Genomic DNA, 12,552 nt, shown 5'->3' on the forward strand with positions numbered 1-12,552 from the left:
GTTTGCAGCGAGACAGGATAGTTAACATATGCTAGACTAAAAGGACATTGTAAAGAGATATAGCGGCTGCATGGACAAAAACATGCATGGAAGGCATTGTGTCTCACACATTCAGTGACATTATTAGAGACATAATGCATCCTCAGAAACTTCACACGGATTCTTTTGATGTCTAGTGGTCTCAATATGGGTATTCAGTCTTCATATGCTTTCACACAATCGTCCTCTGTTTTCCCAAACACTATCCGCTTCCTCTCGCTGTTTTTTTTTTTTTTTTTCCTCATTCATTCTCCTCCCTCAGTACAACAGTAATGACCTCACTTACAGACGCTCTCATTGGCTGTACTCTTAATCTGAGAGGCGGATCAAGGTTTTTGATTTGCCAGACGCTGGGGATTCCTTATCACACTCCTCCTTTTTGATTATCATAGGAAAACATAAGTATCCGATTTCCATGTTCTTGCATGCCGGTTGCATCAGGCAAAAACACAGTTAAATAGCAAGTTCCACCGCCGGAGCGCTTCGCTTGCTTCCAGACATCGCCGTAGGACAACCTCAGTGCCTTAGGAGAGTGCCATCATAGTTTTTGCAGTTTGAGAAGATAGTGTAGTTCAGACATCTAGTTTTGCAAGAGACTGTTTCGTTGCATTGTTTTGTATTTCCAAAAATTTGCCTGAGTGCATTTTTTGATGCACCACCATTTTTTGTAGAGCTTTTTTTTTTTTTTTTTTCTTTATTTCATTTGCAAGTGACAGAATATGTTCATTAGTTTAAATTCTACAATCAATACAACAGTTACTGTCATTTTGAGTCAGGAAAAGCTCGAAACCTTTAGATTCCATCGTCCTAAAACAGAGTTAAAAACCGGTCGAGAACGAGGAAGAAAAATGTTACTTAACTTTAAGCGGTGAGTCCTTTAGACCAGCATTGTGCTGCATTTTTCCGTTGATATCCCTCTAATTATTTCTGTTTTGCTTTTTTGCAGCCCCTCAATTGTTGCCGACAAGGACAAAAGGTGAGTCTTTTTTCTTATCTTTTTTTCAAGTTCAGATGCAGAATGCAAAAGTCAGTTGCATGTCTTTTTCTGTGATCATTTTTGTATTATAGATTGGTTTGTAGTTTTGTTTACTTTTTGTTTATATAATTTTAAGTCATCAAACTTAAAGTTTGTAAACCCATCTTTTCAAGTTATCAGTCATTCCTAACCGTTTATATTGATTGGTTGGTTTGATTTGAATGTTAAGAAATGCAATAAAAGAATGTTTTATGAAAAGAACTTCAGGCTGAAGTTAGATGGTGCACAATGTGCCGTGAGAAACACTGTTAGTGGATACTTGCAGCTGTTGCAGTTGTTCATTTTGTCAGGCACAGCTGTATCACTTAATCCATGTGTGCATGTGTGAGACAATGGACATGCACATGTGCACAGTCTCCTCCTCCAGACTTCTGTCCCTCCCCTTTCCAGTCCTCCTCCCTCTCCCTCCTCTCTTTCTCCTCCTCCCTACTCTCTTTCTGTTGTTCTTTTAAAGTGAAGGAAATGGCTTGATGCCAATTGAAGATCCCCTCTGAGGCACTTGGACAATTTGATAACACACTGGGGGATTGCACTGACTAGTAGCAGATCACATGACTTGAGTTGCACAGGAAAATACCTCTCGCTGCAATGCGTCTTGCTGCAACTGTGCCATTCATAATTTTTTTTATATAGTGAACTCTGAGGGCTAAAAATATACACTACCGTTAAAAGGTTTGGGGTCAGTAAGATTTTTATTTTTAAAGAAATGAAATTTTCATCCAAGATGCATTAATTAGATCAAATTTGACAGTAAATACATTTTATAATGTAAAAAAATCATTCATTAGAGAGTCATTAAAAAAAAATACAACATTGATAATGAAATGTTTCTTTAGCACTGAATCGGCATATTAGAATGATTTCTGAAGGACCATGTGGCACTGTCTTTTGGGAAATTCAGCTTTACCATTACAGGAATAAATTACATTTTATATTTTACATTTTTATATTAGTTACATTTTTAATATTGTATTTAATGTGTTGTTTAAAATTTGAATACAATTTTACTATTTTTACTCTATTTTTGATCAAATAAATGCAGCTTTAATGAGCATGAAAGACTACTTTCAAAAAAGCAGTAATGTGTTTACATATACAGTGTATGCAATGGTGACTTTTAAGCACTTTGTGTTCATAAAGAATATCATAATTGAATGTTGTGGAGTTTATTTAGAATGCTAAAATACCAAAATTTCATGAACCACCCTAAAACCCAAGTTTTTTTTTTTTTGCAAACTTTCATTGTTGAAGTGGTGCTGATGACACATTAAGCTATAAAGCGGCTTTTTTTCAGTATTCAAATTTCAATATTCTTTGTAACCTGTTCTGTTCTTTTTACTACTTTCAGTAACTGCATCTTTGGAGCAGTTGCCTTTTATATGAAGCACCTTGGTGTCAAGACCAGAGCACTTGACAACAAGAAGACTAAGTCAGGATGGCGGCCCTCTGTCCCTTCCGTGCTGAAGGTTAGATTATATGCTCCATAGTTTCTTTATACAACATAATTCCTCTGATTTTCATTTTACAAACTGAATTTGTGTTATCTTGTCTGATAGTATTGTTTTCTTTTCTGTTGAACAGCCATGGGGAACCAACAAACTCAACAAACCCGACAAAAAACTTCTATTACGTACGTACTCAATAAAATCTCTTCATCCCTCTCCCTCAGAACACATGCCCCTACTTACATCACACGCTCATTGACCAAACCTGTATTATTTCACTGTGCATTCAACCATTTACACTAATTACCCATAACATCTCAGACACCTGCTAAGATCATTGAGACCAATGTATACAGAAACCAGAAGGTGCTTCTGTAGCTTATAATACGAGAAACATTCTGCATATATTTACTGAAATACCTACAAGATCAAAGTTGGATATAGAATTTAAAGGAATTTGTTTGTGTTGCTATGTTTTCCTCTTGCAGATGATGGTAAGCAAACTAGATTGGACTTTGAAGGTATTATGGTCTGTTCTTTGTGTAGATTCTGTCCTCTTGGATGGTACATTCCCTTGCTAATCAAATCTAATGCATGTTTGCATGTTCCACTTCAAACACATATTTAGCAAATCTGATTTGGTTTTCTGGTTGAGGTGACTTTGGTTGTTATGATGTTTTTAAAAAGTGTTGTTTTTTTTTTTAATGCGTGCTTACAAATCTTTTAATGATCTTAATATACCACAGGTGATGTATTCACGAACAGATTTCAGATTTTTGTGTGTGACGTTTGTTCGTGTTTGGGTCCCCATTTACTTTTTTGATTTATGGGCTTGATTGACCTTTGAAATGCCCTTGCCCAATGAATGACTAACACTGTTGGATCAAACTCCTGATTGCCCCTTCTCCTTCATCTAGTTGTGTATCTGTCATGTCTTCTTGTTAGAACCACACAACGATCATCTGTCAATCTTTGATAATTGTTTATAATTGCGCATGTTTGACATGTTGCTTTTGATTCTTCCTCTCATCTGTTCTCTCTTACTTTCTCTTGGTCTAGTAAAGCAAAACAAACCAATTGTCCCACCTCATCGAGTGTCCATAAGCGATAGCGGCACCACCTCAGGGCGGAAACTTGGTGTGGTGGGGTCAGTTAGCACGCATGGCTCGGAGAGCAGTGAAGAGTTGACCATCAGTGTCAGTGTGACTCCTAGTCCCGACTCCCAGAGTGACACGGGTGAGGATCAGAAAATGCATCTTATGTGTGTTAGATTTAAGCACATTGGACATGTGGAAAATCGACTAACATGGTGTATGCGAGTCTTCTGGAAATATACATTTGAATGAAAATAATTTATACAAAGCTGCACTGCCACCATACTTAATCAGGGATGCACCAATAGTCAAATTTTGTTCTATACAGACAAGCCAATAATTATTTTAATGTTATGGCCAATAACCAATAAATGGCTAATATCCTAATTTTGTACTCTTTTGTCTAAATAATTAAAAATAAGACACTAACTAAAATCAATCATTTTAATGCGTGCATGAGAACAAAAAATTTTCTAATTACATAAAAATGGTTAATTATTTATATTTATTATAATGTTCAGTCTGAAAAAAATGCATTTCATTTTGAGATTTGGTAAAGATTACATTTATCTGCATTATTACATAGTGTTTTTAATTATTAGCATTTAGTGAGTGTTAGATTAGCAGGTAATGCACAAATTAGTGTGTGCAATGTAGTGTTATTTTAGAATATTTATATTTTATTATTTTAAATTAGCATATATATGTTTATTATTATTATTATTAATTTGAATATTATTCATTATTTAAATAATCAAATTGTTTTAATGGTTTTCAGTTAATAATAATAACTCTTGTACAATTAAATCTCAAATATGAGCTGATAGCAATAAAATCTTTTAAAAATCAGTAATCTCGGCTGATAACTGGTATGGTACCAATATGTCACGATACCTAGATTCATTGTGAAACACAACAAATACAAATAAATAACACTATAAGTGGGCTTTGATATTATTAAATGTCCCGCTAATGTTTAATGTGCAGAAATGTTGTCTCTTTCCTCCTGTAGGTGTCAACAACAATCGCTCAGACCCCAAACCAGTTTTTGAAGGTGGAGATGCATCTCCTGTCAGTACTGGTGGGAATCTCTCCATCTGTGAACCTCTCTCTGTCATTGACATGCTTCCAGATGACTGTCAGGACAGTGGCAGGTAAGAAAGGAGGAGAAGGAATGAGGAGCAGATATAAAAACAAATAAGAAAAATGAAAAACATTAAACAAACATTTAGCATACTTTTTAAGTTGTACAGAAGTAGTTGTACTATTATTTTGTACTACATAACTAAGGGAGGGTGGAAAAACTCCCTGCCTGCTTTGTCTCGGGGAGTGTGCTGTGTCCCTCCTGTGCTGCTGCTCCTGCTGCTGCCCGCAATATTTGCTACCCTCCTTAAGGACAACAAAGACCAAGACAATCCCTTACTGCGCATACGCGCCTCCCTCCCTTTCCTATCCTAACTCCCTCTCTTTCCACATTCACATTTTTTCTCTGCATTTTGCCACCTCCTTTTGTTTTTTACCTCTTTGTCTGTTTGTTCCTTGTCCCACCTGATGTTTTGCAGTGTCAGTCATTTTTGTTAGCTTTCAGTTTACAGTTTATCCGTACTGCAGTCTTTCTTCGCATCCAGTCAGCGCTATGTCCCGCAATGTTACGCCAAGGCACGGCACTATCAAAATAAGCAGATTCTGTCTGAATTTGAGCAAACTTTTTGAAAGGTTATGTCTTTGCTTCTTCATTTAGCAGATACTGTCATCCAAAGTGACTTACTGTGCACGTATGACAAATTTTGCTGTAGTAACCTAAATGTTCTGCAGTTTGGTACAATGGTGATAGTTACTTGTGGGAACTGAACCAGCAACCTTCGGTTTTCAAACATAAACATAACTTAAAGGGTTAGTTCACCCAAAAATGAAAATTCTGTCATTAATTACTCACCCTCATGTAGTTCTAAACCTGTAAGACCTTCGTTCATCTTCAGAACACAAATCCGAGAGTTTTCTGACCCTGCATAGACAGCAACACAACTGGAATGTTCCCAGACCCAGAAACATTGTAAGGACATCGATAAAACTGGCCATGTGACATCAGTGGCTCAACTTCAATTTTGCGAAGCTACGAGAATACTTTTTGTGCACAAAGAAAACAAAAAGTAACACAACTTGTTCAACAATTATTCTCCCCAAGTTAACGTCTTCCGCCATTTTGGAGAGTATCATGACGCATGCACAGACTTTACCCAGAACGTTATCAACATAATCAACGTAATCAGCATTGTTTACATTCAGGAGAAAGCACGCGCATGCTGAATGCAAACAACGCTGATTATGTTCTGGGGAAAGTCCGCGCATGCGTCATGATACTCTCCGAAATAGCGAAAGACGTTAACTTGGGGAGAAAAATTGTTGAATAAGTTATGTTATTTTTGTTTTCTTGGCACACAAAAAGTATTCTCGTAGCTTCATAAAATTTAAGTTGAGCCACTGATGTCACATGGATTGTTTTATCGATGTCCTTACTATGTTTCTGGGTCTGGGAAAATTCCAGTTGTGTTGCTGTCTATGCAGGGTCAGAAAGCTGTCAGATTTCATCAAAATATCTTAATTTGTGTTCCAAAGATGAACGAAGGACTTACGGGTTTGGAACGACATGAGGGTAAGTAATTAATGACAGAATTTTCATTTTTGGGTGAGCTAACCCTCTAAAAACTCAATGTAGCTCCTTTATTACTGTTTATAGTATATGGCATAAAACTAGCATTAATGTATTAGCTGTGCATTTTTATTTTACTCGTGCAACTGTCCTTCATGTGGAAACATTGTTTGTTGCTGGTGTCTGTTGTACGCTCTGTCTCGCTTTGTTGTTGGCCTTGAGATTTTGTTCAGGGTAGTGTTGAGGTTAGTTGGTTTATTGTTGGAAGTTTTGGTTGGGTGTTTGTTAATAAACGATTTGTTCTTGGTTATGCTGTAACTGTTCGTTCGCCCTATGTTTTTACAGAAAGAAGACAAGGTGGGTCTGCGTGATTGTCTCTGGGATTTTCTGCCAGCCTCAACTGCTACTGATGAACACATGTTCTCTTACTAAACACAGCTTACATTACATTTTATTATTCATACAGTAGAAAATATTGTACAATGAACGTCATGGTTTTTAAGCTTTCGATTCATATTTAGACTCACACAGACACTTATACTCACTGCATGGCTAAGTATGGTTCTTCTCAGGTTTTTGGGCTTTTGGGATTGAGGGCAGAAGTATCTGCTTTTTGGGATGCTTTGCACGAATGGAGCCCACTTAGCCAATAGTTTTTTTATATCATTATAATCGAGGTGTTCAAATGCACTAAGATGCTGTAAATGACACATTAGATAGAGCTGGAGATGTTTGTTAATGTGGATCCCAGAAGGGTCTTTGAGCTGATGGGGCTGAATGAATCTCCCTGGTGAACTAGTGCTAATAACGTGTTACATAGTGGTTTTGACATCATTTGTCTTTAACATTTCACTTACTGTTTCTTCATCATCACTGTTCAATTTTCTGTTTCTATCACCTGTTCATGTTACCTGGTCTGTGGTCTTTAACCTCACTGACATTTAACATTCTTTCCATATTTCTACTACTTCATTACCTCTTTCCTTTCCTTTCCATCCCTTTCATTTCCCCCCCTTCCCTTTCCCCCTTTTCTCCTTTCCTTTTCTCCTTTCCTTTTCTCCTTTTCTCCTTTCCTTTTCTCCTTTCCTTTTCTCCTTTCCTTTTCTCCTTTCCTTTTCTCCTTTCCTTTCCTTTCCTTTCCTTTCCTTTCCTTTCCTTTCCTTTCCTTTCCTTTCCTTTCCTTTCCTTTCCTTTCCTTTCCTTTCCTTTCCTTTCCTTTCCTTTCCTTTCCTTTCCTTTCCTTTCCTTTCCTTTCCTTTCCTTTCCTTTCCTTTCCTTTCCTTTCCTTTCCTTTCCTTTCCTCTTTCATTTCCTCTTTCATTTCCCCCCTCCCCCTTTCCTTTCACTTCCCACCCCACAGGAATGTGCGCCGCAGCGAGAGTCTTTGCGTGGAGCGCCGTCACTCTCGCCGTAGTGGCTCTACCCGGGCCAAGCAGTCTCGCTCCCGTAGCGACGTGGACCTGCAGTCAACCTCTACCTCTCACCCCCTCTCACCCTCCCCACAGCATTCTGTCTCGTAAGGCAAAGACTAACCGTCACTCACACTTAGAAACACTCATAAACACACTGTCCACAGGAGACGGCAGCACTGGGGCTTCACATTAACTGATAGAATCCAGAGATTGTAATCATCACTACCTTAACAATTTTTTTCGCAATGCCTAACATATGTATCCCTTTTAAATTTTTTCCCTTCATTTAACTTTCTTAGTGCGGAAGGTGGATTGTTGCCTGACGGCCTCGTCGCAGGTCCTGCTTTTGGCCCCTTCCCTCAGCAGGAGGAGATGGAGCCCCGTCTCCTGGAGCTCGAGCAGGACCCGCCCAACTGGAGGAGCCTTGCTTCTCCTGAGGAACTGAAAAAACTGAGCAAGAAGGAAACCAAAAGACAAGAAGTCATCAATGGTAATATAAGCAAGAATGTTGAAAAAATATTTGTACGTTCAGTACCTTATTCTGTTGAATCTGCTATGAAGCAGGCTGCAATGAACACATTTTTCTCTCTGTGTCTGTCAGAGCTGTTTACGACAGAGCACGCTCATGTTCGGATGCTGAGTGTATTGCAGACTGTGTTTTCACGTCCGCTGGAGAGGGAAGAGATTATGAGCATGACTGAGCTGGCCACCATCTTCCCCAGCCTTGATGAGATCATAGAGATGCACTGTACATATCCACTTCAAATATATTAATGCACTGAAATCTGCATGGCTTTAAAAGATTTTGATGGCCCTTCAAATTATGAACAGCCTTGATATACCTTAAATCCATTCTTTTCTAGATGCTTTCTATGAGAACCTGAAAAAAATTCGGCAGGAGAATGAGTACATTGTCAAAATCATAAGCACGCCACTTCTCAACAGGGTTAGTAGCTTAGAGTGTGCTAAATGCTAGTTTTTCTCAAAACTTTGTCATTCAGCATTTCAACTTGACAACATGAACTTATATTAGCTGTTACACAAATAGACCTGTCTCTATCTCTGTAGTTCAGTGGATCAGAAGGAGAATGGTTTCAGAAGCTCACCGCACGCTTCTGTAGCTACCAGTCCTGGGCTCTGGAGCAAATAAAGAGCAGGCAGAAGAAGGATCCCCGTTTTAATGCTTTCATACTGGTACCTTTACACTTAAAACACTTTTTCACATAAATGTATTGTGATGGGTAAAAAACATTTCTGGAGGCTTGGCATCTCAAAATGTCTTTAATTATATATTCTGTGTTTGCGTTGTAGGAGGCAGAGAGTAAGCCACAGTGTCGGAGGCTACAGCTGAAGGATATCATTCCGATAGCGATGCAAAGACTAACCAAGTATCCTCTACTGCTGGAAAACATTGCCAAGAACACAGGTAAGTGTTTTAAATCTAATCCTACTTTATTTCTATAAAATTAGAATTATTCCTTTTCTGCAAATTGTACAAAACACTTGCTAAACCATTGCAAATTGTATAAAAGTATATAACACATTAAATAAAAATATTACAAATATAAAATGATCACTTTAACACATTGATTTTCTCAATGAAATAAAATACACTTGAGTTCAAAAGTTTGGGGTCAGTAAGATGTTTTATTATATACTTTTAATTCGCTACGATAATCATTTAGCATGACTGGATTGATCAGAATTGACAGTAAAGACCTTTACATTGTTACAAAAGATTTGCTGTTATTTTGAACTCTATTTATCAAGGAATCCTAAAAAAAAAAAAAAATGTATCTCGGTTTCCACAATTCTAGTAAGCCATAGTATTGATAATAAAAGCTATATAAATAACTTGAGCATAAAATCAGCATGTTTGAATGATTTCTGATGGATCATGTAACACTAAACACTGGAGTAAAGGCTGCTGAAAATTTTTGCCATCACAGGAATGAATAAATAAGCATTAATAAATAAGCAAACTGAAGAAATGCAATATATTAGATAAAAACTGGTGTATAATGTCCATTTCTCACAGATGATGAAGCAGAAAAAGAGAACATTATCCAAGCAGCAGAATCCTGCCGTAAGATCCTCAACCATGTCAATGAAGAAGTCAAACTAATGGAGAACCTGCTGGTGAGAAGTTCCTTCAAATAAACATGGTCTACTGTAAGGATGTGTGGTCTGGCAGTATACAGGCATTACTACATTTCAGCATGTTGTGATGTATGTGTTTAGCGTGATACTGTATTAAAGGCATAGTTCAACTAAAAATAAGATTCAGTCATTAATTACTCACCCTTATGTCTTTCCAAACCCGTAAGACCTTCATTCATCTTCGGAACACAAATAAAGATATTTTTTGAAGCTATGGGAATACTTTTTGTGTGCAAAGAAAGCAAAAATAATGACTTTATTCAACCATTTTTGTTTTCTTTGTGCACAAAGTATTCTCATAGCTTCATAAAATTACAGTTGAACCACTGATGTCACATGGACTATTTTATTGATGTCTTACTACCTTTTTGGACCTTGAAAGCGGTAGTTGTGTTGCTGTCTGTGGAGGGTCAGAAAGTTCTCGGATTTCATCAGAAATATCTGTTTTCTGAAGATTAAAAAAGGTCTAACTGGTTTGGAATGATAAAAGGATGAGTAATTAATGACAGAATTTTCATTTTTGGGTGAACTATACCTTTAAATTGTTCATACTGTGATATAGCCCACCCTATATGGTTCATAATCTCTCATATGCATTTTCCCAACCACCACTCTCGTTTTTTTCCCTCCTAAATATCTGCCCATCTTCAACTCAGATTTTGAAAGACTACCAGCGCCGGCTGGACACCTCAGGACTGAAACCGAGCAATGACCTCTACAGTGAGTACAAGGTGAGAAATATATTAATGTCTCATGTGTATGTTACTAATGCAGACACTCTGGGGCTGATATGATCCACTCTTTTCTCTATTCATCAGAGCATTGATCTGACCACCAGAAAGATGCTGTTTGAAGGACCTCTGACATGGAGGGTGACCAAGGAGAAAGCGATTGGTAACCGCCGTTGACGCATTCCCCAAATTACAATTTCAATGACAAGAATGTATTTACTTTCAGTGCTTCCATAATCAAGAATTCAGCCTCTTACTCTACCCTGTTCTTGTGTGTATTTTCAGATGTGCACTGTGTTTTGCTGTCAGACCTGCTGGTCTTGCTTCAGAAGCAGGATGATAAGATGGTTTTGAAGTGTCAGAGCAAAAGCAACATTGCCGTTCAGGAAGGCAAACAGATGCTGAGTCCAATCATCAAACTAGAATCTGTTTTTCTCAGAGACGTGGCCACTGGTGAGTGAGTTTCAGTGAATTAGCATGTTGTATTCTGAAGAATGTGAATCTGATATACAGTTACTTTTGTTCTTTCCATCAGACCCAAAGGCCCTCTACGTCATCTTCACCTGGGACAGCGGAGCACAGATCTATGAACTAGTGGCTCAGTCTGGCGGGGAGAAGAAAAAGTGAGTGTGTGAACCATATGAAGCCATTTAAATGGAACATTTATCTGAATGACTGACAAGAAGATATGAAATCCCGCTTCAAAACATGTAATTTGACACTCAGTCTGTTTATGCTCCAGTTGGACAGAGGTGATTAAGTCTACGGTTGACGAGTTGAAGAAGAGGGGTGGGAATAAGCTAGATAGACAAAGAGCTGGCAGCGTGCCCAGCAGTGCCAGTGGACCTGCATACAGCCCGTGAGTGTGTTTTTGGCAAATAGCAAGGCCCCATAAGAGTAATTGGGCATCTTTTTGAAGGTGGCGTTGAACTAGCAAACTCAAAGCCGACTTCAGTCATTAAAAACTTTTTCCATTTCTTTTCTACAGTTCGCATCCCCCTCTTAGCCCTACTGAGAATGGAGGAGACCCATTGAAAAGTCGTGGTGGTGAGACTTTTGGCTCTTGGAAACAGATATTAAGTCTGTCCAAGTAATTTTACCGTAGTTTTATAATGTGACTGTGTTTTATTTCACCATAGGGCGATTTAAAGACAGTCTTATTTATGAGAAGAGTAGAGAAACTGATTCTTCACTCATAGACTACCTAGCTGCCAATGGTTTTGACCTGCTTAGCCATAGCCACGCCCCTCCAGAGAAGTCTGCTATTGGTGCTTTGGATGAAGGTCAGAATGCGTGTCATTTCATACAGGTCTAGCAGTGAACACCTACAATTTCATGCTGTACTTATTCGTTTTTTTTGCTTGTATACCTCTCGCAGTCATGTATTTGAAGAGGCTATTAGTCGGGAGTATTAGTCTGTCTGATGACTCTCAGACTCTTGGGGAAAATGGAGGGACGGCACCTGAAATCCAGGAGGCAGATGGAGGTCAGTCGTCAGGTACTGCACACATATTGCTTCAGGTTTTAAGCTAACAAGGTTCAACCTCACACTTAAGCATAGTACAGCAAGTACAGCGAGTTCCTGAATAAGTTCAGCATGCAAAAAGAAGAAATGTACTTCGAAGTCTTACAAACAGCCTGTCGTTTATTCTAATTCTAAAAGAAAAGATGGAAGACAGTCATATATTTTGCCTTGGGGATGTTTTTCTGATTGATAATGAGATCCCCAATTCCTTTTTTCCTTCTTAGTGGAGGAATCCAGCACAGAAGGAAGAACTGAAGGAGAAGAGAGTGGGGGAGATGGAGGGAATAAAGAAGAGGCTAGAGGGATCAGTGCTCCTCTAGTGCTTTCTCAGGAACGCTTGGAGGAGGTACAGAGGAGACTGCAGACACTTGAGGAGCAACTCAAGAGACTGCAGGTGAGGAGAAAGCAATTGCATTTGTGAAAGAGAACAGGCTCAGAACAAGCTTTAGATCTTGAAGAG

At 38.3% G+C, this 12,552-nt stretch overlaps 1 protein-coding gene across 10 annotated transcripts in view; it reads left to right on the plus strand.

Moving 5' to 3' along the window:
* Positions 1–12,552, plus strand: part of arhgef1b (Rho guanine nucleotide exchange factor (GEF) 1b) — a 43,998-nt gene that overhangs the window by 28,241 nt on the left and 3,205 nt on the right. For 5 of the 10 annotated variants that reach the window (XM_058746354.1, XM_058746355.1, XM_058746351.1 and 2 more), the window contains 23 exons: positions 986–1,015; positions 2,424–2,541; positions 2,657–2,705; positions 3,009–3,041; positions 3,580–3,756; positions 4,627–4,768; positions 6,610–6,621; positions 7,625–7,780; positions 7,976–8,166; positions 8,278–8,424; positions 8,540–8,622; positions 8,745–8,870; positions 8,988–9,102; positions 9,715–9,815; positions 10,493–10,567; positions 10,655–10,730; positions 10,853–11,020; positions 11,103–11,190; positions 11,310–11,426; positions 11,556–11,614; positions 11,707–11,850; positions 11,946–12,065; positions 12,317–12,486. In XM_058746354.1, the coding sequence (XP_058602337.1) occupies positions 986–1,015; positions 2,424–2,541; positions 2,657–2,705; positions 3,009–3,041; positions 3,580–3,756; positions 4,627–4,768; positions 6,610–6,621; positions 7,625–7,780; positions 7,976–8,166; positions 8,278–8,424; positions 8,540–8,622; positions 8,745–8,870; positions 8,988–9,102; positions 9,715–9,815; positions 10,493–10,567; positions 10,655–10,730; positions 10,853–11,020; positions 11,103–11,190; positions 11,310–11,426; positions 11,556–11,614; positions 11,707–11,850; positions 11,946–12,065; positions 12,317–12,486 (2,497 nt within the window). Of the gene's footprint in view, positions 1–451; positions 908–985; positions 1,016–2,423; positions 2,542–2,656; positions 2,706–3,008; positions 3,042–3,579; positions 3,757–4,626; positions 4,769–6,609; positions 6,622–7,624; positions 7,781–7,975; positions 8,167–8,277; positions 8,425–8,539; positions 8,623–8,744; positions 8,871–8,987; positions 9,103–9,714; positions 9,816–10,492; positions 10,568–10,654; positions 10,731–10,852; positions 11,021–11,102; positions 11,191–11,309; positions 11,427–11,555; positions 11,615–11,706; positions 11,851–11,945; positions 12,066–12,316; positions 12,487–12,552 lie in introns of those variants that run through there. The other 5 variants (XM_058746356.1, XM_058746349.1, XM_058746348.1 and 2 more) reach the window with 5 other exon arrangements.

This window comes from Onychostoma macrolepis, chromosome 16, assembly GCF_012432095.1.
Source record: "Onychostoma macrolepis isolate SWU-2019 chromosome 16, ASM1243209v1, whole genome shotgun sequence".
Classification (NCBI taxonomy): Eukaryota; Metazoa; Chordata; class Actinopteri; order Cypriniformes; family Cyprinidae; genus Onychostoma; species Onychostoma macrolepis.